At 31.9% G+C, this 26,119-nt stretch overlaps 1 protein-coding gene across 2 annotated transcripts in view; it reads left to right on the top strand.

Moving 5' to 3' along the window:
* The window catches only part of LOC122627246 (zwei Ig domain protein zig-8-like), a 304,977-nt gene that overhangs the window by 211,098 nt on the left and 67,760 nt on the right, over nt 1–26,119 (top strand). For both annotated transcript variants that reach the window (XM_043808251.1, XM_043808250.1), the window contains exon 4: nt 18,266–18,488. In XM_043808251.1, coding sequence (XP_043664186.1) covers nt 18,266–18,488 — 223 coding nt within the window. The remainder of the gene's footprint in view (nt 1–18,265; nt 18,489–26,119) is intronic.

The following is a 26,119-nucleotide window of genomic DNA, read 5'->3' as shown; positions in this document are numbered from 1 at the left end:
TGTGTACCTCGTTTAGGATAGGTATCCTTTCTTCGTTCATTGCAGAGTATAGTCGAGATATTGATAGGTAACTATATATATATATAGAGAGAAAGAGAGAGAGAGACAGACAGAGAGAGAACGTTTTATCGTTCAATGATAAAAGAAAGTAAAACGATTTTATCGCATCCACGTTAGCGACGTTTGTCCGTACCGACAAAAAGCAATCCTACGAAAGGATCGAAAGCTCACGATGGCGAGAACGAAAAACTCGAAGGGAAAGAAAGTTCCTGACAAAAGAAAAGAAATAGAAAAAGAAGAAAGAAAAGTAGAAGGAAGAAAGAGAGAAGCTCGGTTACATTAGAATTACACGAAGAAAAATCCTTTTATTCGGTCGACGACCTCCTGAATGAATCCTTTTGCGGTTAGCACTGGCTATCGATCAATCCGCATTTCCATTCCGGCTTAACGCAAGTGGAGCGTAGAAGCGAATACGAAAGGGCGAAAAGGCGTTGCACCTTGAATATAAAATAGCTTTTCGCTTACTCGTACTAGGACTTTGCTATACTGACCGTTCGTTCGTTCCTCTTTCGTTCAGCACTCCTTTTCTGCCGTGACAGCATCTTTCGGACGTTTTCTTGCTTCTAAAGAAAGAATATCCATTCGAAGCACTTGATAACCAAACTGTGTACACGTTTCGAAGAATAGAAAGAAAAAAGAAACGAAAGAAAAAAGAAAAAAGAAAAAGAGAAAAGAAGTGGAAAAGAAACCGATCGATTTAAAAAATATTTTATAGCTGATAGATTTTATTAAGTAAGAGCTTTTATTACGGATAATATAATGTAAATAAAATGTTCTGATTATTGACGAAGAACGATTATTGACAATGGTATAAAAATTATTGACGGATGATGTGATAAGAATAATAAAATATTTTTTATCTATTTTATAAGAATCGAATAATTTTCTCAATGAAATTATTCAAGATTGTTGAATATTACGATATAGATATTAACTTTTTTATTTGTTAATTATTATAATACATGACGTACAATAGTAAGAATTATAAATGATTTTTTATCAATTTTTCTGAACAATACATTTATGTATATTTGAATACACACACATACACACACACACACACACACATAATGGAAATTAACTTCATCGAAATATCATAGAAATCTGTTTTACCTTGCTCGTATATCACGCAGTGACGATAATTATAAAACCCGCAATGGCTGATAACGAGAAAACTTAATCGAAGAAAAACACACGTTGAGTCTTCTCTTTCCTGTGTTCGCCTAAAGGAATTAATTCTCGGAACGGATTTTCCATTATGTAAGTGAACCTTTAGAAAGGACGTCCTTTGAAGAATGGTTGACGGTTGAAAACGAACGAGATTTTCTCTCTCTCTCTCTCTCTCTCTCTCTCTCTCTTTCTCTTTCTTTGAGAGTTTTTCTCATTGTTTTTTTTTCTTTTTTTTCATTCCTTTCTTCCTTTATATCCATATGTGGTTAGAGAACCTTAAGGCAATGTACGAATACACAATCATAAAAGCCAAAAGTGCATTCATTATGCATAATCGAATTTACAATAGACAAAGAAAAAAAATGATTATTTCCATTGAAAAATTTGGACCGTTTTTCGTTAGTCATCGTGTTGAATAATAAACGTTAATTTAACATTAGAATATTAACATTTTTCTCTACTCGAAAGCAGGAAAAGAAAAAAGAAAATAAACAGAGAATTGCAAATTGGTTGAAACTAATTTTTTAAAAGTCCACAAATGTTCTCGAAGGTCTTTGAAAATTACGTAGCAATATTTGAAAGTATTTGAGAAAATATATTTTAAAAAACGCTTCTTAACATTCATCCATATTTATCCGAATTTTTCTACAGCAAAACGTATTGAAAATGATGATCGTGCCTATTGTCAAATAAATGTATATTTTTCTATCGAAAGATTATAAATTCATTTATATTGGTACGTTAGATATTTATCTACACATACACACGTATGTATGTATATCTCTCCTTTAACTTTGTCCTTTTTACTCGTGCGTATAGATGTCAACATATAGAAATAAAAAAAAAAAGGAGAACAAAAATAAAAAACAAGACGAATAAACATCGTAGAGTTTTTGTTGGGAATGTAAACTTGTAACACAATTCTTCCTTTTTCTTTTCCTTTTATGTTTTTTTTTCTTTCTTTCTTTCTTTCTTTTTTTCTTTCTATTTTCCAAGCAGCAACGGTAGAAAACTCGTTCGTCCAATGAACATCGAAAAAGTTTTCGTAGCCCAGTTTTGGTCTCAATTCGATAAGTGAAAAAAGCTTAGAAGCTTTTTTTGGCGGAAAGTCGGAGATGAAAAAAAAAGAAAAAAGAAATTTCGAAAAAAAAACAAAAAAAAAAGAGAGAAACAAAAATTAATATCTTAAAATTTTCGAGGAACGCGTCGTGCGTAAAAAAAAAGAAAAAATATTTCTCTCGGAATTCACAATCTTGGAGAAATTCTTCGTTTGATTTTAATCGTACGATTTAGTCGATACGAACCAATAAAAACAGTCACGCGATCACCTCGAAGATTTAATCTGTTATATATGGACAAAACTTTTACATGAGACGGCTTTTAAAACTTATTATATCAACCGATATTATTTCGTACGTTTGGAACATAGAAATGAAATTCCACGTGGAGCTCGTTGCCAGCCGTTAAAACCATTCCCTTTCTCTTAAAACGACGAGAGAAACGAACAACGGATAATCAACGTCGGACTCGGAACGGGCACGATTGCAATCTTCAGTTGTACGTAGTTTTCACAATTACACAAATTAACGTAGCAATGTTCTCCCGTTCTACGTGTTATCGCATATTATTATAAGTATATCCTTCTTATGCGAACGCGCGCTATGTCACTTCCTATTTCAACGTGACAGATTGAATGGATACGTGTTAAAAAGAGAGAGAGAGAGAGAGAGAAAAATAGATCAACCATACTCTTACGTACTGACCAAGTTAAGTTTTCATCTATTTTCAGATAAGTATCTGGTTGTTATCATAAGCGGCATTTAAAATAAATTTTTAAGAGGATTTACGATTTACGATCGGGGAGAATAGAGAAATCGTTCGAAAGAAAATAAATATATAAATGAATAAATAAATAAATGAATGAATAAATAAATAAATAAATAATGAGATAATCATGGATATAATGTATAAGTAAGACGTATTTCTTATTTTTTATCATATTCGAAAATCGACATTATCCAAGAATATTCTCTTATCTTTGAATATAGATAGATGAGTACTTACTAACTTACGTAAGTATACTTATACGTACGTACCTACCTACCTACTTACGTATCTACCTATTCTTTCTTTAACACGAATAGATACTTCTCTCTCGTTCGTTATTTCGCACGAAGCAGCAGGATATTTCCAACGTCGCCGATATATCTTTGATTTATCCCGTTCGCCGACAAATCGGAGAAATTCCTATGGAGGAATCCTCGAAAATCGAGGAAGATATTTTGCGAAGAAAGTACCGAGTCAGCTAAGACCTTTCGAATCTATCGATCTTCCAGCTCGATCTCCAAAATTCCAAACGTTAAAGGGAACAAGTAGTGGACTGGAGAGTGAGAGGGTGAGAGGATGAAGAGGTGAGGGAGTGAGAGAGTGAGGAGGTGAAAGGGTGAGAGGTTGAAGGGTGGCAGGAGGGAGAGGTGAGGAGAGTCTCTCGAAAAATTGGGTTTCCTTCTTTCCGTGTAGCGAAAGTTTGCTCTGTCTACGATGCTTGGACAGTGAAATAGAAAGAGAGAAAGAGATAGATAGATAGATAGATAGATAGATAGATAGAAAGAGAGAGAGAGAGAGAGAGAGAATGCGGAAGCCGCAGAAAATTTCTCAGTCCACCCTCGCGGGAGTAAACAGAAAGCTCTTTCTCTCTCTTTCTCTCTCGTTCTTTCGCTCTTTTACTTCCTCTCTCATTCTCTCTATCTCACTTTAGCATGAGTAGAAACGTCGTAAAAGACTGCAGCGTAGTGCGTCACGAAGATGAATGGTTAACCGATAGGACTGTTGCTGAGGGTAGGGTAGACAAACTAGACCGTGACATGCAAGCACCCTTTCTTCTCTCTCTTTCTCTTTCTCTCTTGTTCGCTATCTTTCTATCTCTCTCTCTCTCTCTCTCTCTCTCTTTCTTTCTTTCTTTCTTTCTTTCTCTTATTCTTCTCACTATTTCATTTCTATCTTCTAATATACTATGTATGTTCTAAGTGCAAGCTTTTTCTCTTTCTCTCTCTCTCTCTCTCTCTCCCTCTCTCTTCTATATTTCTAAATCACTATTCTTGTTTTTATTCTTTTACTATATTTCTATATATATATATTTATTCTTTTACTTATATTTCTATATATATATATATAATCTTGCAAATATGAGTTGTCCTCTCTGTCTTTCTCATTCTTAGTATCCATCTATCTCGTAGGTTCTCTCTCTTTCTCTCTCTCTCTCTCTCTCTCTCTCTCTCGCTCTCTGGTAATACGAAGTTGGCGAATGTCCGAATGGAAATACCTGCGTTAGCGGCCTATCTCCGTGCTAGTTTTGTTAAGGCACATTGTTGTACGAGAAAAGCCATTCGCCCTGTAATAAATGTTGTCCCTTGGAAGTACCTAAGCTTTACCAACGACGACGACGACAACAACGACGACAACGACTATGACGATCTCGACGAAATCCGCATGCTTTTTCCCGTCCAAAAGCAAAGTGGACCGAACAAAATTATTCTGACTTGTCGTTGTATTCTTCTCAACTTGTATTTTTCATATTCTTATTCGTTCTTCTATTTTCTTCTATTTCTTCTTCCTTTTTCTCTTTTTTTAATCGAAGTAATGTCCTTTCGTAAGAAAACAAATAGAGAAGTTGTTGGACGACTGATTTCACTACACGTGTCGCAGAAAATAGGAACGTTAATTTAAATTCCGTTAAAGAAAAAGAAAAAGATTACGAACGACTAAATAAATGTCTAAAAGATCGATATATTCGTTTGGTGAAGTAGGTAAGATGGAAGGAGATGAGAAAATCGTTTGTAATTATTTGAAAATAATAAAAAAAAAAGAATACTAAAGTAAACACAATATATCTACTTGCGTAAAGCGTAAAATTAAATGACGCATATTTTGTTTGTTAACTTTTTATTATCCTTCGTACGATTAAAGGATATCTGTCCCAGTTATATCTATTCGTGATATGTATATATAAACCAGCTATGACGATAGCGAGAAGATTGATCGAATTTTATTTGCACTAAGATCGAGAGATAAGAACCAGAATTCGAGGAAAATTTCTCGCGACGCTTTTAGATCGAGCTTTCGTAAAATATAAGGGAAAGCTTGTATTCAAGCTTCATTTATACTACTCTGATTCTTACTATGCTTTCAGCGTTAGGTGAATCCAATTTCAAACGTCTCTCTTTCTCTCTCTCTCTCTCTCTTTCTCTCGTTTTCTTTTTCTCTGTTTTTCTATACGATCAGATTCGTCCATAGTGATTTTTCGTGAAATCTCTGATACGAGTTACTATGCTTTTCATTTATTGAATCCACGTAATGTTTTCATTAGTGAAAAAGGACTATTATTTCCACCGAGTGCATCTATTTTTTCTTTGTAAAAATAAAATAAAAAGGAGAAGTGTAACAAGAAAAGGAATAAACAAAAATAAACAAGAATAGCAGTTTTGTTAAACGTTTATTTAAGAATTAAATAAATGGAATTGGACGGTTTGCCATTTATTAGATCAGTAATTTATTTCTATTAGTATTTTAAATGTATTGGTTGGTATTTATAATGAAATATCAATACGTAATATAACCGATGCAACTCAAAGATAATCTTGTCATTTAATGATTTGTATTCTCTAAAATACTCATATATATATATATATACTAATCATTTCCTTCACGAAACTTACGATTAATTAATAAAAATGCCTATCAATTAAATAAAAATAGACACGCACGATATTAAATATATTTATATACATGAAACTTATTCGTTAACAAGAATACTTTTTTTTAACCGAACGAACGAACCAAACGAAAGTATTATGTGTGTTTAAGCAATCGTAACGTAAAAAGAATAGCAACAGGTGAAGCTGTGTCATGTCGAACGATTACTTTAGAGGAGGGTGAAGGGGAGAGAGAGGGGTGTAGCGTGATATAGGATGGTCGCGGAAAGTGGTGGGGAGGGGAGGGAGGAAGGGGGAGGTATCTATTCTAGGACGATACTAGAAGCTTCGTTAGTGGAAGACAAACATTTGAAGTTTGTCAAGGCCAACGTAACAACGTGACACTCGCGGATTTACGACTTGTCGAACTAATCGTGAATTATTTTGCTTCTCTCTATTACGAACATTACGAGCATCGACAGCGTCCTCCCTAGTATTGTTGTTCCGTGTCGAGTCATATTCTCCAATCAAATCTCGAAAATGAAGTTCGATGTCAATGTCAATGTCCATTACTATACCATGTCCATCGATTTAACTTTTTGGATTATGATAATCCTGTCGAAAACTTTCGCGTGCTCATCCATTACATGATAGTACATAAGAAACTTGTGGACTAAAGTAAATTCTAATCTCCGGAAGTTCCTCTGGGTTTTTCAATCAGTCGTCTCGATAGTTCGTTCAGTTATTTATATTTTATTAACGTTAATATGAGACTATTGACAAGTGTTCTTTTTTTTTATCGACGTATTCAATTGACCGAATATAAATATTTATTTCTTCTTTTTTTTCTCTTTTCTTTTTTTTTTTTTTTTCAACGCGAGAAATAAATTCCATAAAATGTGATATTATAGAGGAAAGATTGAAAAAGTGTATAGTAAAGTGAATTGACGAATAATCTATTACTATCGATTACAAACAGATAATATTGTTATAAAGTGATTTAATTTAAAAACGTTTAACGATAATATTTTATATAAAATTTAATAAGATAGCATTTATTTAGCTAAAAACAACGGCGATGACATTGGATTATTAATGCTTATCTTTAATATCACTTTTAATGGAATATTGTGATCTGTGTTTAGACATTTGTATCTACGTTTACAATAATTATACATCTTTGTTTTAAAATCTACTTCTGTGTGCCAGCTTGTACATTCTGAAGAAAGATAGAGAGAGAAAGAAAAGAAAAAAAATAATAGTATACGTATATTAAATCAAGAAAAAAAAAAAAGAAAAAGCAAAAATTTTGCCGACGAAGTCACTTCGCTCGAGCGATCACGAAGAGAAGGTTAGTTCGTTCGTATAGATTTTTGATCCGTATAAGTCGGAATTTTTGTCGACAATACCCTATAAGCGTTTCACTCGTTTATTCAACTGTGAATGCAACGAAATTAACTTCGTTCCACCAACTGGTTCGTTTGCATTGACCGTTGCGATATACGTTTGCACGTACATATATACGCACGTACATTTTATATGTATGAATGTATATACATATACATATACAGATACATATACAGATACATATACAGATACATATACACATATAATAGGTATTACCGATAGAAATTTACAACGATTTAAAAATACAAATGTAGGAAAACGTTTTGGTTAACTTTACCAAATTCAGCAACTTGTTCGCTGAACTCATAATAACGAAAAGGATCTTTGTGGAACTGAATTTAAAATGCATTACCATTGTTCAAAGATCGCAATAATTCATAGAATTATACGTTATAAGAAATGAAAGATAAGGAATTAAGAAAAAAAAAAAAAAAAAGGGAAAGAAAAGGAAAAAAAAGAAGATATTAGAAAAATCGTTCGCGCGATTTTTACAATGGAGAAAATTTTTCGCTCTTAGACGGGAGGAACGACGGTGTCGAATTTAAAAAGAAATTTCTCTTAGTTAAACGAACTTTAATTCTTATCGGTCGACACGCATAATAGAAATTCCTTTTCACGACGAATTTCATTTCCTTCACCACCATCACCACCATCACCACCTCCACCACCACCCCATCAACCCTTATCACCCAACTAGTGCCATTATTATTCGAATTTTTTCAAAGGGATTTACTTAAAGGTAGCTCGAGTAAGTTGAGCGTTTTCTTCTTTATAAATCCGTGAAAGTTCGAGAAAAAGGAAACTAGAAAGGATCGGTCTCGGTTTCTAAGATTTTCCATTGCTAGAGATCGAGAGATCGACGTTTTCGAGAAGGTTTTGGAGTACTTGTGAAATTATAAAAAGGTCACGTTCTTAGCGGTCGAAAAGGAAGAAGAAGAAGAAGAAGAAGAAGAAGAAGAAAAAAAGAAGAACTACTAAAGCACAGAGAAATCTTTGAAGATTTCTTCGAAACGAGTTTCTTATTTTTTTTTCTTCATTCTTTCTTTCTTCCTTCTTCTTTCCCTTTATCCTTTTCTTTTTTCTTCTTTTATGGTCAATTAAAAAAAGCAACTGCAAATACAGAATTTTTTTCTTTTCCGTGTCGTATGTATTCCGACCTAACAAACCCTCAAACGAGGAACTTTAATCACGATTATTCTCCCATTTTTTTATCTTTCATTTTTACTACAAATAATGAGAGTATGGGATAGGATGGGAAAGAAGGAGTGGTGAGAGGGGATAAAAAATGAAGCTCCGACTGTTTCTTTCCAGTCGATCGATTTCTTTCTTAACGTCGTCAAACTCGATTATATCGCACTCTAAGCGCTGCTGAAACGACGTTTACGAGACGTTGGATCGAAGCTCCAACGCGAGAGATAAATTATTCGAAAGTGTACTCGTTTTAAGAGGAGGAAGAAGGAGAGGAAAGAGAAGAAAAAGAAAAGAGAAAGAGAAAGATGGAGGGAAAGAGAGAGAGAGAGAGAGAGAGAGAGAGAGAGAGAAGAAAAGAAAAAAAAAGAAAAAAGGAAGAAAGAAAGAATGAAAGAAGAAAAAGACAAGAAGAGAAGGCTCGATGTAGAGTGAGATAGCATAAAATGAAGGGAAAATCTAACAGGGAGAGAAAGAGAACGTTGAAAGTCGTTGTTGGACGTCTACCTTCCGGCAAACTTGCTTGCTGGGATATTGAAAGCCCATTATGGTAGCTAAGGACTGTAATTGGCGATAGTTAGCCAGTATCCCCCTTCTTCGTGGACCATGGAAAACAACCAGAGTGGGTGAGAGAGAGAGAGAGAGAGAGAGAGAGAGAGAGAGAGAGAGAGAGAGAGAGAGAGAAAGTTTTCGTCGAAGCTGGGTGGTAAATTTCATTCAACCGAGAAAAACGGATAGATGTAACGTAATAGTGTAAGTTTATTCGTCTGTTAAATAATCTGAATCGATTTCAAGTAGAAGGAAATAACGAAATAATATATAATAATAAGGTATTCTCTTGTTATCTCGATTCGTAATGAAACGACGAAGTATAATATATATAAAATCAATTTTAAAACGAATTATATATATATATATATATATATATATATATATATAATTTCAGTTACTTTAATATAAGTATATGTGTATATATGTGTGTAGGCGTGTTCACAATAAAAAAATATATATATACATATATGTGTGTGCGTAATATATTCGTAATTACATATGATTTAAATCTAAATAAATAAATTCCCTTTAAATATTATTCTAATATTTGTTCCATAGTAATTAATTCTTGAATAATTAATTTCTATATATAATATTCCTATTTCGACTAGACTATTTGACTCCCGACTATTTTCGTAATTACTGATAAATATAAAGTAATGTAGAAGTTATCAGTATTTGATCAGACACTGAGAAAGGGTGCCTTGGTAAAAGTTAAGTAGAACGAACGGTGTTTGATATTCGCCGGCGCCGCAGTTACTGCCGTTCTCATTTCCATCCCCACCTTCAGTCTATCCCTCCGATAAAAAATATTCTACGAACTTAAAGTTCCAATCTACTTGGTTATTTAATTACTTTGACAAAAGAGATTATACGAATACTTGTTGAATTTTTGTTTTGTTTTTTTTTTCTCTCGTAAACTGTTATTAGATATTTCTTTATCTTTTCTTTTTCTTGTCTCTTCGTTTTCTTATACATTTTTGTTTCTTCTTCTCTTTCGTTTTCTTTTTTCTTTTTTTTTTTTTTTTTTTTCATTCGTTTTACGACAAGTAGGTAAAGTAAATCTGCAAACGCGCGGTTTAAAAGGTTACATCCTTACCAAAAGCGCCTTCTAACCACGAAATATTTATGCACCACGCTTTATTCGTTCTCCCTGTTCTAATTCTAACAACCTCTTTTCCCCATTGAGTCGAAATGAGGTATTATATCAAACGGCAGGAGAACAAATGAAAGTACATCGAGCAAATTGTACTACAAAGGAAACGAATCTATGTATATCTGTCTGTCTGTCTTTATATGTGTATATATGTATGTACGTACGTATGTATGTATGTATTCAAGAATATGCGTTCAAACATACGCGAAGTCCCATTTCTGTTTCCAAGATTAAACCGGAATGAAGTAATATAATCAAGAATTAAAAATTATTTATTACGAAGTATACAACAAATAGTTATAACTATATCAAACATCGTTCTACCATTTTCTATTTTACATCTATATTTTGCTTCTTGATATTTCTAATCTAATTTTGTGTTCTAAACCGATGGAACGAGCGATGCTTTATTTTTCTTTTTCTTCTTTCTTTTCTCTTTTTTCATTTATCTTTGCTACGAAAAATTTTACGAAATTTATGATCATTATGAGGTCTTGTAAATAAAAAAAATATATATATATATATATAAAAATCATTAAACATAGACAAATCGAAATAGAAAATAATCAAGGTTAATCCCTACGATTCAATGTTAAATGATTTTTCATGTGAAATATGGACGAGATAATCGTGCAATTACACGTTAAATGAGAGTTAAATGATTCCAATTTGAAAGTAGAAAAAGACGACCGAGTAAAAAGAGAAAAATAGACAGAGAGCGAAAAAGAGAAAGAGAGAGAAAGAGAAAATAAAAGAAGATGGATAGGAAAGTTGAATGAGAGATAGAAAGAGTAAGAGTGAGTGAGTGAGCGGATGAATGAATGAGTGAGTGAGTGAGTGAGTGAGTGAGCGAATGAGTGAGAGTAAGAAAGAGAGAAAAAGAAGATGAGAGGGACAAGGAGAGAGAAAGAGAGAGAGAGAGAGAAAGAGAGAAACATGGTGACTCAAAGAAGGGCGAAGAAGCAAGAGGGAAAACGTTTCGGGCCGATGCTTCGGATAGAAGATGGAGATTGCCAGGATGAAATTGCGCGAGAAAGGGCGCAATCCCGTGGGATAAATAGACTTCTGCTGACCCTTAGGGCGACTATGACCTCGCTAGATAAGCAGACCGAAGAACGGAGGATGACGCGAAACGATATTCGTCTCCTTTAGGTACGTCGATAGTGATCGCTGAGAATGTGAAGGAAGGATAAAGAGAGTTTACTTGATGGTCTCTTTCTCCTTATAAAAGAAAAAGAAAAAAAAAAAGATAGAAAAAAAGAAAAATGAAAAGGAAATCGTTCCTCGCACATATTCTTTCCTATTCTGATTTTTCTTTATTCTATCGTTTGAGTGTTTAGTTGAGGGTAGGGACAAAAATAAATAATTAATAATGATGATGATGATGATGATGATGATGATGATGATGATGATGATGATGATGATGATAATAGTAATATTGAACGTCAATAGTAAAGGTTCATAATTGGTTTGGCAAATTTTACAATATAATTTTCACAATAATTTCAATCAATGATATTTATATATATATAATTCATTATTTTTCAATGGCAATTATTAGTGTTTTATAATATATTGATATCGATTCGATATTACATAAATTATATTGCACGAATACATATGCATAAATGCATACTTACATATACATATACATGTACACGTTCATTTATAGAAAGCAGAGCTTTCTCTCCTCTTCTCTTTCTCTCTAATCCTTCTAATATGATTTACGTTATTTCTATTCGCTGGACTCTGGTACTTTAGCTGACATTTTGAATATATCTTAAAGTTCATAAATTATCAGAACTAACGCATATAGAGAGAGAGAGAACTATCTAACGTGTCTTGAAATTCAATTATCGAAAAGCATTCATTTATAATGTAATATAATTTAGAGGTATGGGAGTTAAAACTTAATTTCGAGATTAATTATCATTCGAGAATATAATAATCGATTTAGTAAATCGTACGAAAGTGAATTGTTCTATTCTATTAAAAATAATTAACCTACATGCGTAAAACAAACATTGATATTTTTAATATGTCGTACGAAACAAATTGTTCCCTTCTATTAAAAATAATTAACGTACATGATAATGTAAAATAAACAATGATAATTTTAATATATCTTACGAAACGAATTGTTCCCTTCTATTAAAAATGATAATTAATAAACTCATGTATATATACGTAATATGTAAATATGTGTGTGTGTGTGTGTGATATGTGTTTGTGTGTAGAACAAATAAACAGATCACGTAAATATACAAAAACAAATGTATGTAATTAATCATTTATTAATGATTTATTTATAAAAAAAAAATATTTATATAAATATCTATAATCGTTTTATTTATTACATAAATATAAAGGAAAGTTTAGAAATTTATTATTATCCACTTTCCAAAATATGTAGTTTTAATTGAAAATTTTATAGAACCGAAATACGATCAACGAGATTTTCATCGATTTCGTTTATTATTTTGTGAAACAAAAAGAAAGAGAAAAGAGAGAGAGAGAGAGAAAGAGAGAAAGAGAGAGATATTAGATTGATGGCTATACATTTAATCGACATGAAGTTTAAATAGAAACGATTCTTTTTCGCCGATCGAATGGACGAAACGAGAAGGCTCGTGAGATTAAAACGGACTCATATATTTCATTTCGCTTGGTGTGTACATATATATATGTATATATACATATGTATAATATATAATATATTATATATACATACCTATATATTTTCTTCCTTCTTTTTTTTTTCTTCTTTCTTTTATTCGCGATTTTACGATGGGCGTTTATTAATCGTTTATACAAAACATACGACCGCGATTTATTTAACGATGGGAAATCTCGTGACGGAGATAACCGTTATTGTTTTTACCGAGGGATAAAATCATCGGAGAGCGACGGATTCATTAGCCATTCATTTTACTTATCGCTTTAATTTCGATTAAGCCGAACTTCCATTTATTTTCCAATCTCAATTGCGTGTATAGATACGACTTTACTTTTGAATACATTCAAATATAAATTATACAACTATTTACATTATTTAACATTAGGTTCGACAATAAGTACTGTCGAAGTATTTTTATTATATCGAAAATAAACAATGCTTGATACTGTAATCGATTTTATTGAAAATCTTTATTGAAAATTATTTATTGGCGTATAACAATAAGCAGAATCGAATACAATGTTATTGTACGATACACCACTGTTTTGTTTATTTCAATATAAAATAATAAAAATAGTTGATATTATTTCTTGACCAATCCTATATTTAAAATACCATTGTATATTATTCTATAGCGTTATTTTTAAATTGTTACAAATACCGATAAATACTTATTATGCCAAATAGTATACTCGTAAATGCAATCCGATACAGTATTATTATATTTTATTTATATATGTATAATATATTATTAAAATATAAAAAATTTCAACTTTATTTGTTGCACGATCCATAATACACTTAACGTATAAATATCATAAAATTATTTCTAAAAAAGGAAAGATAAATCGTTCAATTTTAATATCGAATAAAAAAGAAAATAAATATTAATCATAATCCGCTATAATATAAAATCGATAATTATCGAAAATCATTAATTATTATTATAATGACAAGGCGATTGACTTTCCCTTTCGAATATTATTAGAAGTTTCAATTTAAAGGATCCCCAACGGTGAATTCACTTGGGAAATGGGTAGAATTTATCGGATTCGCTAAAATCGTTCTCACGAGAAAATCGTAGAACGCTCTAGATTCGATCGTTTATCTCAGCGTAAAGCATTTTGTCTCCATCAAGACCATTCTCATTTCAATCATTCACACCTACGTAGAAATGCAAGCAATTCATTATTTTCGACAACGTCATTGCTTTTACCTTCCGAGTCATGAAAATTTAACAACGGCGCGTCCTACTCAAATCGAAAATACATGTTTCGCTATTCCTAATTTTTAATTTATTTATTAAATTAATTTATTTTGATAGGTACCTATATTATATATATATATATATACTAATAATTAATATATGTTTGTGTATTATATAAATATACCGAATGTTCTAAATAAAACGTTAACAATTTTTATCTCGGAAAATTGGACTATAGAATATGGTGAACTATATCATTTTAAAAAATATAGCTTCTTATTTAAAAACAAAATATTATATTAATTATTACAATATTATTACTGTTATTATGTATATATATCATAAATAATGTATACGACATATATATAATAATACAATAATAGTAATAATAATAAACGTCTTTTGATATATTTATTGCACATATAATTTATTCAAAAAAAAAAAATTATATATAAAGAAAGAATATGTATACTACTATAAATAGAATTTCTCAAGACGAATAGATCCTCTCAGGTGTGTGAAAGAGCATACGTAAATTAGACTGACTAGGAATAGGTCGTTGAAAGCGTAATATTGGTACGAAACATAAATCGTTTGCATAGGACAACAATATTGCTATGCAAAGAGCGATTATATAGATATAGAAGGTAGAGTAACAGAGAGAGAAAATCGGCTTGTACATTGAATATATATATGTGTATATATATATATATATATACACACACACATATACATATACCTAGATGCATACATACATACATAGGTAAACGATAACGATGCAAGGTTCGTTCGTGATCTCTCGTTACTTTAATGTGTCACTATATGTTCTAGGATGCAGGGCAACGATAACTATGAAAACGATTATGTTTAAGAAGACAACTATACCTATATACATTTTTATCGGCGTATTCATAAATTTAGATAATTTATTTGTGATACGTAACTTATTATAATATAATAAATTACATATGTAATGATCATTATCATAATTCAAGAATATTTAAAAATATATGGGTATACACGTACAATCTATATAATATACATATTAACATTTCAAAGAAATTTGTTATAATGTAATCTTTTTATTTATAATTATCTACGTTATTTATCTCCCGGAGAATATTAACAAATGAAACTTTTCGGATCATCTAAGTATGAAATTTATCGAAGAGAGGAAATTTTCTTCTCTTCTTTTTTTTAATAATTCATATCAATGCATCTAATAAAAAAAAAAAAAAAAAAAGGAATTAAAAAATTGACGAAAAAAGATAATAATTTTTAAAACGAAACCTTACGAACACCATGAAAATTCATGAGAAGTGCAAGAGAAGTGAGAGAGTAAATGGATTGGAAAAGATAAGGATGAAAAAAAATGTTGTTGCATTAACTTTTTCGGTCTTTCTTATGAACCTTATTTCAGACATCTTTGTTAGCAGTTTAGTTCTGAGAAAAGGCAACGTCAGCTCTACGTTGAAAACTTCCTCTGATCGTGTATCAGAAAAATAAAATAAAATAAAAAGGAAAGAAGAAAACTAGCTGAAGAAAGATATAAAGATATAAAGAAAGAAAGAGAGACAGAGAGAGAGAGAGAGAGAGAGAGAAAGAGAAAGAGAAAGAGAGAGAGAGAGAAAAAGAATCTTTGAAAACATTCATCGTATGTCGAGATACAGATTTTCTCTTCGTCTCTCTCGCTCTCTCTCTCTCTCTCTTTCTCTCTTTTCCTCTTACAGTCTCATTTGAAGAGTCGTACATCTCGCAAATCCGTAGGGCAACGTCGATGACAAGGATGGACGTAGTCGAAGTTAACGACATGAACGACAACGTGAAGAAACGAGAACGATAAGATTTTATAGAAAGACGTAAGAACTTTTGAACGAGCTCGTTTGACTAACTCAAAGAACGAGAAAATTTACGTTCCTACCTTTATGAAACTTTTGCGTTATTATAAATCAACGTGCCATTCTGTATGGATTATAATCACGATGTTTGATCAAACGTTTTGTAATCAATTAAACAAATCCTAGAGCAATGATTTTATAACGAATGAAATTATTTGTTGTTATAGAAAAAAAAAAAAAAAAAGAAAGAAAGAAAGAAAAATGTTGGTATAATTGAAGAATTCTTATCGTAACGATTGACGATCAATAATTTTCTTTCGATCATTTTGTCACAATTTATTCGGTAGAATTTTTGTTCGTTAAAATTTCATACGTTTGATTATCATTATTTTTCTCTCTTCTTTCTTTTCATCAACGTATCATCATTCCATCGTGATGATTCCATCATTTAGAAATCTACGATACTATACAACGTACCAACATACGTTGACTCGTCTACAAATATTATATTTGTAATTATAATATCTTTGATCTGTCATTATTATTATTATCATCATCCGTTTTCTTTTTCACTCTAAAGAAAAATTACTTTTACGTTTCAAAGATTGTAGTTGTTTCTATTGTTATTATTATCATTATTATAATGATTAACATTATTAGAAAGAAACATTACCGTCTCTCTCTTTTTATCTTTCATCGTCAAATGAGTACATGATCATTGAACGAATATAAAGAACAATGAAATCAATGTTCTACGTTATTTTAATTATTAAAATAACGATCGAGTTAATGAAGCCAACGAAGTTCTAGATTCGAATGGAAAATCGAACTCGAAACCCGATGACCGCGTTTCGAAAGCTTACGATAGCCGTCGTTATCGCGTCGATAGGCTCGTCGATTAAACCCTCCGTTCTGTTTTAACAAAGTAAACAAATATTTGCTCCCCATCAACCATGGAAAATCAACGTGTCCAATTATCTTACAAAACATAACTCGAATCTATTTTATCGTTACGTCGACGTTAACTTTACCAACGATATGCAAAGTGACTCTATTAATTCACCGTACCGCCTAAGAGAAGAAAGACCCCGTGAAATCCTGAAACGAACCAGTCTAATCTCCTACACACACACACACACATACACATATATGTATATAGTACACTATATACACGTAGCATAATATAATATATTACACTCGAAGCATGTACACATCTAAATCAAGGCATCGCATTTCGTATTTTTCTTTTTTCAAAATGAAATTTCCCAATCTCCGAGGATTAATTAACAATTGTATTCGTAGGGATAATAACGTACTATTTCGTACAACGTTTATGTGTTATCTATTTTGATACAACAAACGAGAAAAGATAATAGAAAGAATCTTCGTGAACGTTTCAATTTCGTCTTATTATTAATCTTGGACGAATTATAAAGTTTCGACGAAGTTAATAACTTATTTATTTTGGATATATACGATATAATATATTTGTATATTACGACACGTTTACAGAGTTGTTATATAACAATTTCAATGACAAACATGTATCTATCATTTTCGTAGATTAACTTGTTTTTTTAGTTAACAAATAGCTTAGTATCGGTTTATTTATTTTCTTTATTATCGTTTAATTGAAAGATCGATTGCTTCTTCTTTTCAAAAACCTTATTTTATTAATAATGAATCAATCAATGAAATACATATTATAAAAATATATATGCATATATATATGTGTGTGTGTGTGTATGTGTGTATATATATGTATGTATGTATGTATATGTATATCTACTCTTTTAAAAGTTTTCTCTTCTATAAATTTTATCGATAATTGATTCTATATGTACAGTAACCGAATAAAGTAAATATACCTTTCTTTCTGTACTCCGATTGAATTGAATTGATTTTGTTTAGGGAGAGTAAAAAAAAAAAAAGAAAAGAAGAAGAAAAAGAAAAAGAAAATATAATACTACTTTTGTATAAAGTAATTTTTCTCTATGCTTCTGAAAATGTGTTATCTCTCGAAAAAATAAAATTTAATTTAATTATTTCTCTTTCTCTCTCTCTCTCTTTATATATATATATGTAAGAAAGAGGGAAGGATATTATACACATATCCACCCACACATACATATATTTAATAATATTAAACAAAATTTAAAAATATAAATTAAATTTAAATATATATACGTATATATATATATATATATATATATATATATGCATACACACACACAAACATAGCATTTAATTAAAAAGATATTTGATTGAAATATAACATGTTGACATAAATATTTTGTCTTTGTTTACCCTATTTTACAGATGACGCTCCAAGTTTCGTGGGTTCGGCACAGGGACATTCACTTGCTGACTATCGGTCAGTATACATACACGAACGATCAGAGATTTCGTGCGATTCACAAAGCTCAGTCGGAGGACTGGACGCTACAAATAAAATATCCGCAGCATCGAGATAGCGGTATTTACGAGTGCCAGGTCTCGACGACTCCGCACATGAGCCATTTTGTGCATTTAAACGTTATCGGTGAGTAGTTAGTCTATTCCACCCGTTCTCCCAACCCCATCCCGACCGCTTCGAAATTAGAAATAATTCCTCCTCTCTTCTCTTCTATCCTTTTCCTTTTTCTCTCTTTTATTTTTTCCTTTTTTTGTTTGTTTTTTCCACGTTCCCTTATTACCTATCTGTCGAGCTCGTTTTCATTAGAAAATAATAAAAAGAAGTATCGAATCGAGCCAAGTCTGGTTTCGTGCTTTTCTTTTTTTTTTTTTTCTATTTGTTTTTTCTCTTCGTGGTTTCGTACCTTCTCGAAAATGAAAAGCAAAGGGTGAGGGGAGAAGGAGGGGGAAGGGGTTGACGAAAACGACTCGATTGGTTAAAATAAATAGCAACAGTGTCGCGTTCAATCAGCGTACCCAAATAGTACATACACACATGGCAATTAGTTAATTCTAATCTGACTCTGTCCCAGTTTAACATCTAGTTCCCCCTTCTAGTTTGCTTCTACGGTCAAATTTAAGCCGAGCTTTAAAACTTGGACCATTGCCAATCGAACGCCTACGATATCTACTTTCTGATATCTCGCTCACGTATGTTATCAATATTAAATCGTCAATAATAGAATGCGTTATTTCTTAAGAAGAAGAACGTTTAAGTATCTACTATAATTAAAATTTTATTCGTTACTATGTGTCGATGTGTCGTGACCTCTTTTCTTTTTCTTTCTTTTTTTTCTTTCTTTTTTTATTTTATACATTTAGAATAATAATCGACGAAAAGTTCTTCTTATCTCATTGTTGGTCGTTTAAACTCCAAAATAATCGAATATAGAAAATAAATAGAATTCATTCGACGCTCGATTCATTTCGATCGTATAGTAAATATACCATATATCGAATTAAACTCGTAGCTTGCAATTAGGAAAAAAGTCATGCATTTATTATCATGATATATATGTATATATCACTGATATTAAATATAATTTATTTTTAAATCTGGTACATCGATGTTACACTTCAGTCCGTACATTTTTCCTTTAACAAGTATTTAATCCAAGTCGTTATATTTACCCACTTTACATTCGGAATCCTTCTCATATGAATTCATACACAAACATTCATAAATGCACACACACACACACACACACAGACATATACGTCTAGGTATTTATGTAACGTACACGCGAAAGATCGATAAAGTTGACAATTTCGAGATATCGTCAAAGCGACTAGTTAAATCTCAAGGATAAACGTGAAACTTTTACATAAAACGAGACCCGAGAAACGTTCGTAGGAAATCGTTTCGACGATTTAAAGTAATATTAAGAAGAAAAAGAAGAGGAGAGAAGAGCAAAAAAAGAAGGAAGAAAAAGAAGAACAAAATAAAAGAAAAAAAAAGAGAGAGAAAGAGAGAGAGAGAGAGAGAGAGACAGACAGAAAGAACAAAATAGAAGAACAAATCGACGTATGATAAAATAAATAAATAAATAAATAAATAAATGAATAAATGAATAAATAAATAAATACAGAATTCGTTTAAAAATCGTTTCAACTATGTAAATCATCGAAATCCGACCTGTGTACATAACATTCAAATACATAATATACAATATCACAAGTACATATACAATATCAAATACATAACATAAATCACGTGGATGCCTATGTCTCACGATGATGACCTCTTTTTCGTACGAGTTACGAGCTCGGAGTTAATCGTTTCAAAAAAATAAAATAAAAATAAAAATAATTGTCGATCCGTGTAAAGGAAAAAAAGAAGGAAGAAAAAGAAGGAAGAAAAAAAAAGGAAAAGATAGATAGAGAGAAAGAGAGAGAAAAAGAGCCTTTTTAAATTCTAAAATCGTGTATATACATAAGCGTTTAAGGGTCTGGAATGAAAAAAAGAGGGTAAGGCCATCCAGGGTAGCTCACGTTTCTCTTCTTATTTTCAACGTGGGCAATCGTAAAGACGAGATGTATGAGAGAGAAAGAGAGAGAAAGAGAGAGAGAGAGAGAAAGGATACATATATGTATGACCAGGAAGAAGAAGAGATAGAAAAAGAGAGAAGAGAGAAAGAGAGAGAGAGAAAGAAAACAGGTCGGAGTCTATGAAAACGTGAGAGAACGAAATGGATCATTTATCATTCCTGACCATGACCCCTAACTCGGCCATTGAACAAATGATCCTAAAGAGCAACGACTATACTTACCCACTCTGTCCGAGGCCCTCGACGAAAACTTGTACTTTTCTCCTTCGTCGAGTAATTACTAACGATCGGAAAAGAAATTGAAAGAAAAGAAGAAACAAAGAGAAGAAAAAAGGAAAAAAAAAATTATAGTGTACATTATAGCTTAGAGTTTGTAGTTCCATTTGCGGAACAAAATCCAATGAAACTGACCTGACATCGGATAAAACGTTTTCCGTAACGATGCTACCAAAATGAAAAGCCGTTATCACGTTTTGATCGTTTGACGATCGCAAACTGTATTCTTTAAAACTCGTTAAAAATACAACTGGATTATATTAATTAATTTCATTTGTATGAATTGAATATTTTTTAGGTAATAAATATATCTATTCCTCGACAAGTATCGACTATATCTTGGACGATATTTTTCTTTATATATATATATGTGTGTATGTGTGTGTGTGTGTGTGTATGTATGTATGTATGTATGTATGTATGTATGTATGTGTATATATATATTTATGAATTCAACAATCTAAAATTTAATATTTTAGAATCGTAACTGACAATGAAAATTAATCCCGTTTGCCACGATCGAGTATATACATACGTGTGTGTGTGTGTGTGTGTGTGTGTGTACATATTTGATAATACAAAAAAGAGAAAAAAAGCAAGGACAAATAACGTTTCACGGTATCGTGCAATTTTTCTCGAACGTTTCAACACACTCTATGAGATTCTCTCTCGCATAGGACAAATGACAAAATCAATAAACCGACTTTAGATAGGTCAACATTCACAGCTAGCTTCCGTCCTACGACGGATCTCGAACTTTCAGTTACCAAAGCGTCCGCAAATATTTCCACGGACGAAGGAATCTACTTCGGTTAGCTGTAATTCTATTTACTCTCTCCATTACTAACCTTTTCCCTCTCCTCTTTCTCTTTAACGTCCACCCCACTACCAATCTCCACCCTCTCACCGATCCCTTGATATCGTTAGCTCCTTTTTACTATTTCCTATTTCCCTTCACCACCATAGAGAACTTCTTCAAAATTGGATAATGGTCAATCGGATGTATATTCGATTAATATTATTATTCTTCTTGAAAAATTCGTATCAATTGAATTTCATAGTTTCCTATTTTTTTTTTTTTATTCTTTTATATTTTTCTTTTTTACCTTTCACTTGTCCTATTTCTCTCTCTCTCTCTCTCTCTCTCTCTCTCTCTCTCTCTTTATCTATCTATCTATCTATCTATCTATCTTTCTCTCTCTTTTTTTCTTCCTACAAAAGAAAGAGACCAAGAGAATCTTTCAAAGGGAATGTACACACGCGTTAGACAAGACACGTCTTCTTGTAATCTTTGACACGTAATAAGCGACACTCTCTCCCTTTAAAAAGGGCAACTTCAATTATCATTAACATCCAACTCGAGATCCAACAACAGCTCCTCTCCTCATTCATTTACGTCAACGCTTTCGAAAAACGATTCAACGATCGTAAGTAAAAACACTTTTGAGTATCATCAACAAACGAAACGCATAATCGTGTTCGTAATGTAATGAGTCCCAAATAAAACAATTCCCCGTTATATCATAATTTTTCTATATTTTCTATTACCAAAATTTTGTGCGATAGATTTTTCTTTTTTTTTTTTATTTCTTCGAATTTGAACATTTGTCCGATAAAAACGGAGTTTTCTTTTTACCCTCATTCGATAGCTTTCATTACATAAATGAATGTATGTATGTAGTTACATATATATCTATGAAAAAGGAAGGAAAGAGAGAAAAAGAGAAAGAGAAAAAGAGAAAAAGAGAAAAAAACGGAGAGAAAGAGAGAGAATGAAAATACTTTGAATTATTTCAAGCGCGTCCTCGTTTCTCCCTCTCTCTCTCTTTCTCTCTTTCTAACCATCTTTCTATTCATCTAATTTTTCCCCCAATTTCAGAATTTCTCTTTAAATTCCAAGCAGCTTGAATGGTATTTAATGGATCTTATCTTTTCGATGACGTGTACGACATATATCTGGTTATCTCATATCACGATTATTTTATCTTTCGTTTCCTTTTCCATTTATAATATTTTATTATATATTATTTCATTATATTAATATTCCCTTAACGAAAAATCTGAACTTTATTTAGACATACATACACACACACACACACATGTATATAATATAATAATTCTAAACTGTGTATAATTTATATACAATATTATCCGTATAATATCGTGTTCTATAATAAATTTACCTGTGAAAATTCTCGTTTTTATCGATTGAAATAAATATTGCTTTTAAAGTTTGATTTAAGAAAAAAAAAAGAAAAAGAATGAGAGAGAGAAAAAGAAAAGAGGATATGGATGATTCGTTCGAATAAAATCTACGATAGTTATCGGTAGATATATATACAATATACATACATATATATCTTGAGTTCCTCGTTTGTAGATCGTAAAGGCTCACGAATCGTGATTCGTTACTTATCTTACAATACACGTGAACTTCGACCTTTATTAAAGTGTTAAGCTTCACCAGGCAAGTAAGGCGTTGCGTGAGCGCACGTAGAAAGCATCGTATTTCATATCCTGTTTCTCTTCTATCTCTATCACTATTATCTCTCTCTCACTCTCTCACTCTCTATCTTATGTTCTTCTACACTGTCGTACACATTGAAAGTCTCTTTTTCCTTCTGCATGCACCACAAATTGCAATATTCAAGCTTTCCACGTAGCCGAGCTACTTCGCTTGTTGCATAACTGCTCCCGTGTACTTTCAATCCACTCTCTCTCCCTCTCTCTCTCTCTCTCTCTATATATATATATATATATATATATATATATATACATCTCTCTCTCTCTCTCTCTCTCTCTCTTTCTTCCTTTCTCTTCTCATATCTCTTTTCGCCTATCTAAATCCATCTTTTACGGTCGGATAAAAGCTTATAATCATACTACCGTTATTCGATCACGAACCATAAGAATTTTATAATTAAGTAACAATATCCTACAATATATATTATCATCTTTATTAATTTAATCAAATATTTCGATGGAACTTGCTCGAATATTCTTTCATTGCAATTTATCATAAGAAAGGAAAAGAACATTTACTTCCCGTAATTACCTTAACGATTTTTTTTTATTTTTTATTTCCCTTTCTTTTTTGTACTTTTGTTTCATTGTTATTATCTGTTTTTTCTTTCATAACGTACGGTCATCTTTTTTAATTTCAGCCAAATGTCGATGCTTACGACTTATCTTTAAAAAAGAGAAAAGGGAGAAATAAAAGAGAAAAAAGATTTACTTCCCCTAATTATCTTAACAATCTTTCAATTTTTCTTTTTGATCTTTTGTTTTACAATATCATCTCGATTAATCTATTTGAAGCCGTATTAATTATCTCGAATGAGACGAAATATGATATAAAATAAATTAAAGCAATTGAAGAACTTGAAATATTTCTTATTTGAGTGTCCATGGCATTGACATAGACAGAGAGAGAGAGAGAGAGAGAGGAAGGGAGAGAGAGAGAGAGAGAGATCGTTTCTAATTATGACTAGGGAAACAAGCAAAGGAGAATAGGATGGCGATCGTTAACAGGTTGTAAATGCCTTGTACTAGAGTGACGACGACAGCTCGAGAGTGCAACATCTGCGTTGTGACATGGTTTGTCCTTAGTCGTGCTCGATCGCACCCTATATCTCCATCCCTCTCTCTCTCTCTCTCTCTCTCTGTCTCTCTCTCTGTCTCTGTTTCTCTCTAACACTCTCTGACTCTCTCACTCGTTCACTATTCGTTCCACTTTCGGCAATGTCCTACCATGTTTGCTCTTTTACAATTAACAGTACTCTACTTACTATCATTTTGACACGATCCTGTATGAGCTTTTCTGATAAATATATATATATATATATATATATATATATATATTATACATAATAATGAAAACATTTATTGTGTGTGTGTGTGTATAGTATCATTTAAATAGAAATAGAAAATAGAAAAGATGAATTTCATTTTTTATGTTATACCATAATTAATATATCGTTATACTTGCTTTTTCTTTTTGTCAAAATCCAAATTTGATTAAATCAGAATAACGAGAGAAAGGAACAGAGAGAGAGAGAGAGAGAAAGAGAGAGAGAGAGAGAGAGAGAGAGAGAGAGAGACAGAGAGAATGAAAGAAAAATATAAAAAAAAAGAAAAAAAAGTGAAATCGAAACTTACTATTTCATATCGTAGAACAATTTTTCAAATAGACCAATTTATTCCCGAGGTCGTACTCAACATCTGCGACAGTTTTCAGATCTGATAGAAAAAAAAAGAAGAAAAAGGAAGGAAAAAAAAAAGAATAAAAAGGAAGAAAAAAAATGGAAATATCTGGATAAAATTCCTTTTTCAAATATGGTTCGTTCGTGATATCGTTCTAAAATATGTGAATAGGGGATGGTCACGCTGAGAGAAAAAAAGGAGCAAAAGGAGAAAGAAAAAAAAAAGGAAAAATTAAAATACGTGAACGATTGCGTTCGAAAGAGAGAGAGAGAGAGAGGGAGAGAAAAAGACAGAGAGAGAGAGAGAAAGAGAGAGAGACGACAAAAAAAAAAGAGAAGGAACGACAATTTTGTCGATTTAAACAATTGCGATGTTTTCCATCCTTGTTTGTCCAAAAACGATCTTCTTCGTTTCTAAGATTGTCCCTTCATATTTTCTCAATGAATTTACCACAAGCTAATTAGCAGTTACTTCAAACAACCACTTGAAAAGCTTAGAAGTACGAGACATACTATATGATCTAGTGAATAGAAGCTCTGTGAAATATTACGCTAACCAATGAGCTTTTCTCTCTCTCTCTCTCTCTCTCTCTCTCTCTCTCTCTCTCGTTCTTTCTTTCTCTCTTTCACACAGACACATACAAATACACGTACATGCACAACGCTCACACACACTTATATATAATACACACACGCATACACATCCACACTCATATATACTACACAACGACACTCTCTGTCTCTGTCTCTCTCTCTCTCTCTCTCTCTCTGTCTCTCTCTCTCTCTCTGTCTCTCTCTCTCTCTCTCTCTCTCTCTCTCTCTCTCTCTCTCTCTCTCTCTCTCTCTCTCTCTCTCTCTCTCTCTGGTTCTCTCGTTACACGTTCAGTTCTCTAACGTTTACACAAGGACATTTCCCAATTAAGTTAGGAGTACAGGGAGAACGTAATGTAAACTGGACTCTCTACGAGGACGCTGTACACATTCGAGATAGACAGTAATACAGTAAATAATGAAACGTTAACAGAAAGGTACCTACCGATCGGTGTCACCGCATAACATACTATTCGTATTCTAACTCGCTTGTATCTATGCTTTATATACTTATAAATAATTCAAAAGCACTGTCGTCGTTGATCGTAACTTTCGTCTCTCTCTCTCTCTCTCTCTCTCTCTCTCTCTCTCTCTCTCTCTCT

Source organism: Vespula pensylvanica, chromosome 2, assembly GCF_014466175.1.
Source record: "Vespula pensylvanica isolate Volc-1 chromosome 2, ASM1446617v1, whole genome shotgun sequence".
Taxonomy (NCBI): Eukaryota; Metazoa; Arthropoda; class Insecta; order Hymenoptera; family Vespidae; genus Vespula; species Vespula pensylvanica.
The sequence above is the reverse complement of the archived record's forward strand: the minus strand, read 5'-3'. Positions and strand labels throughout refer to the sequence as shown.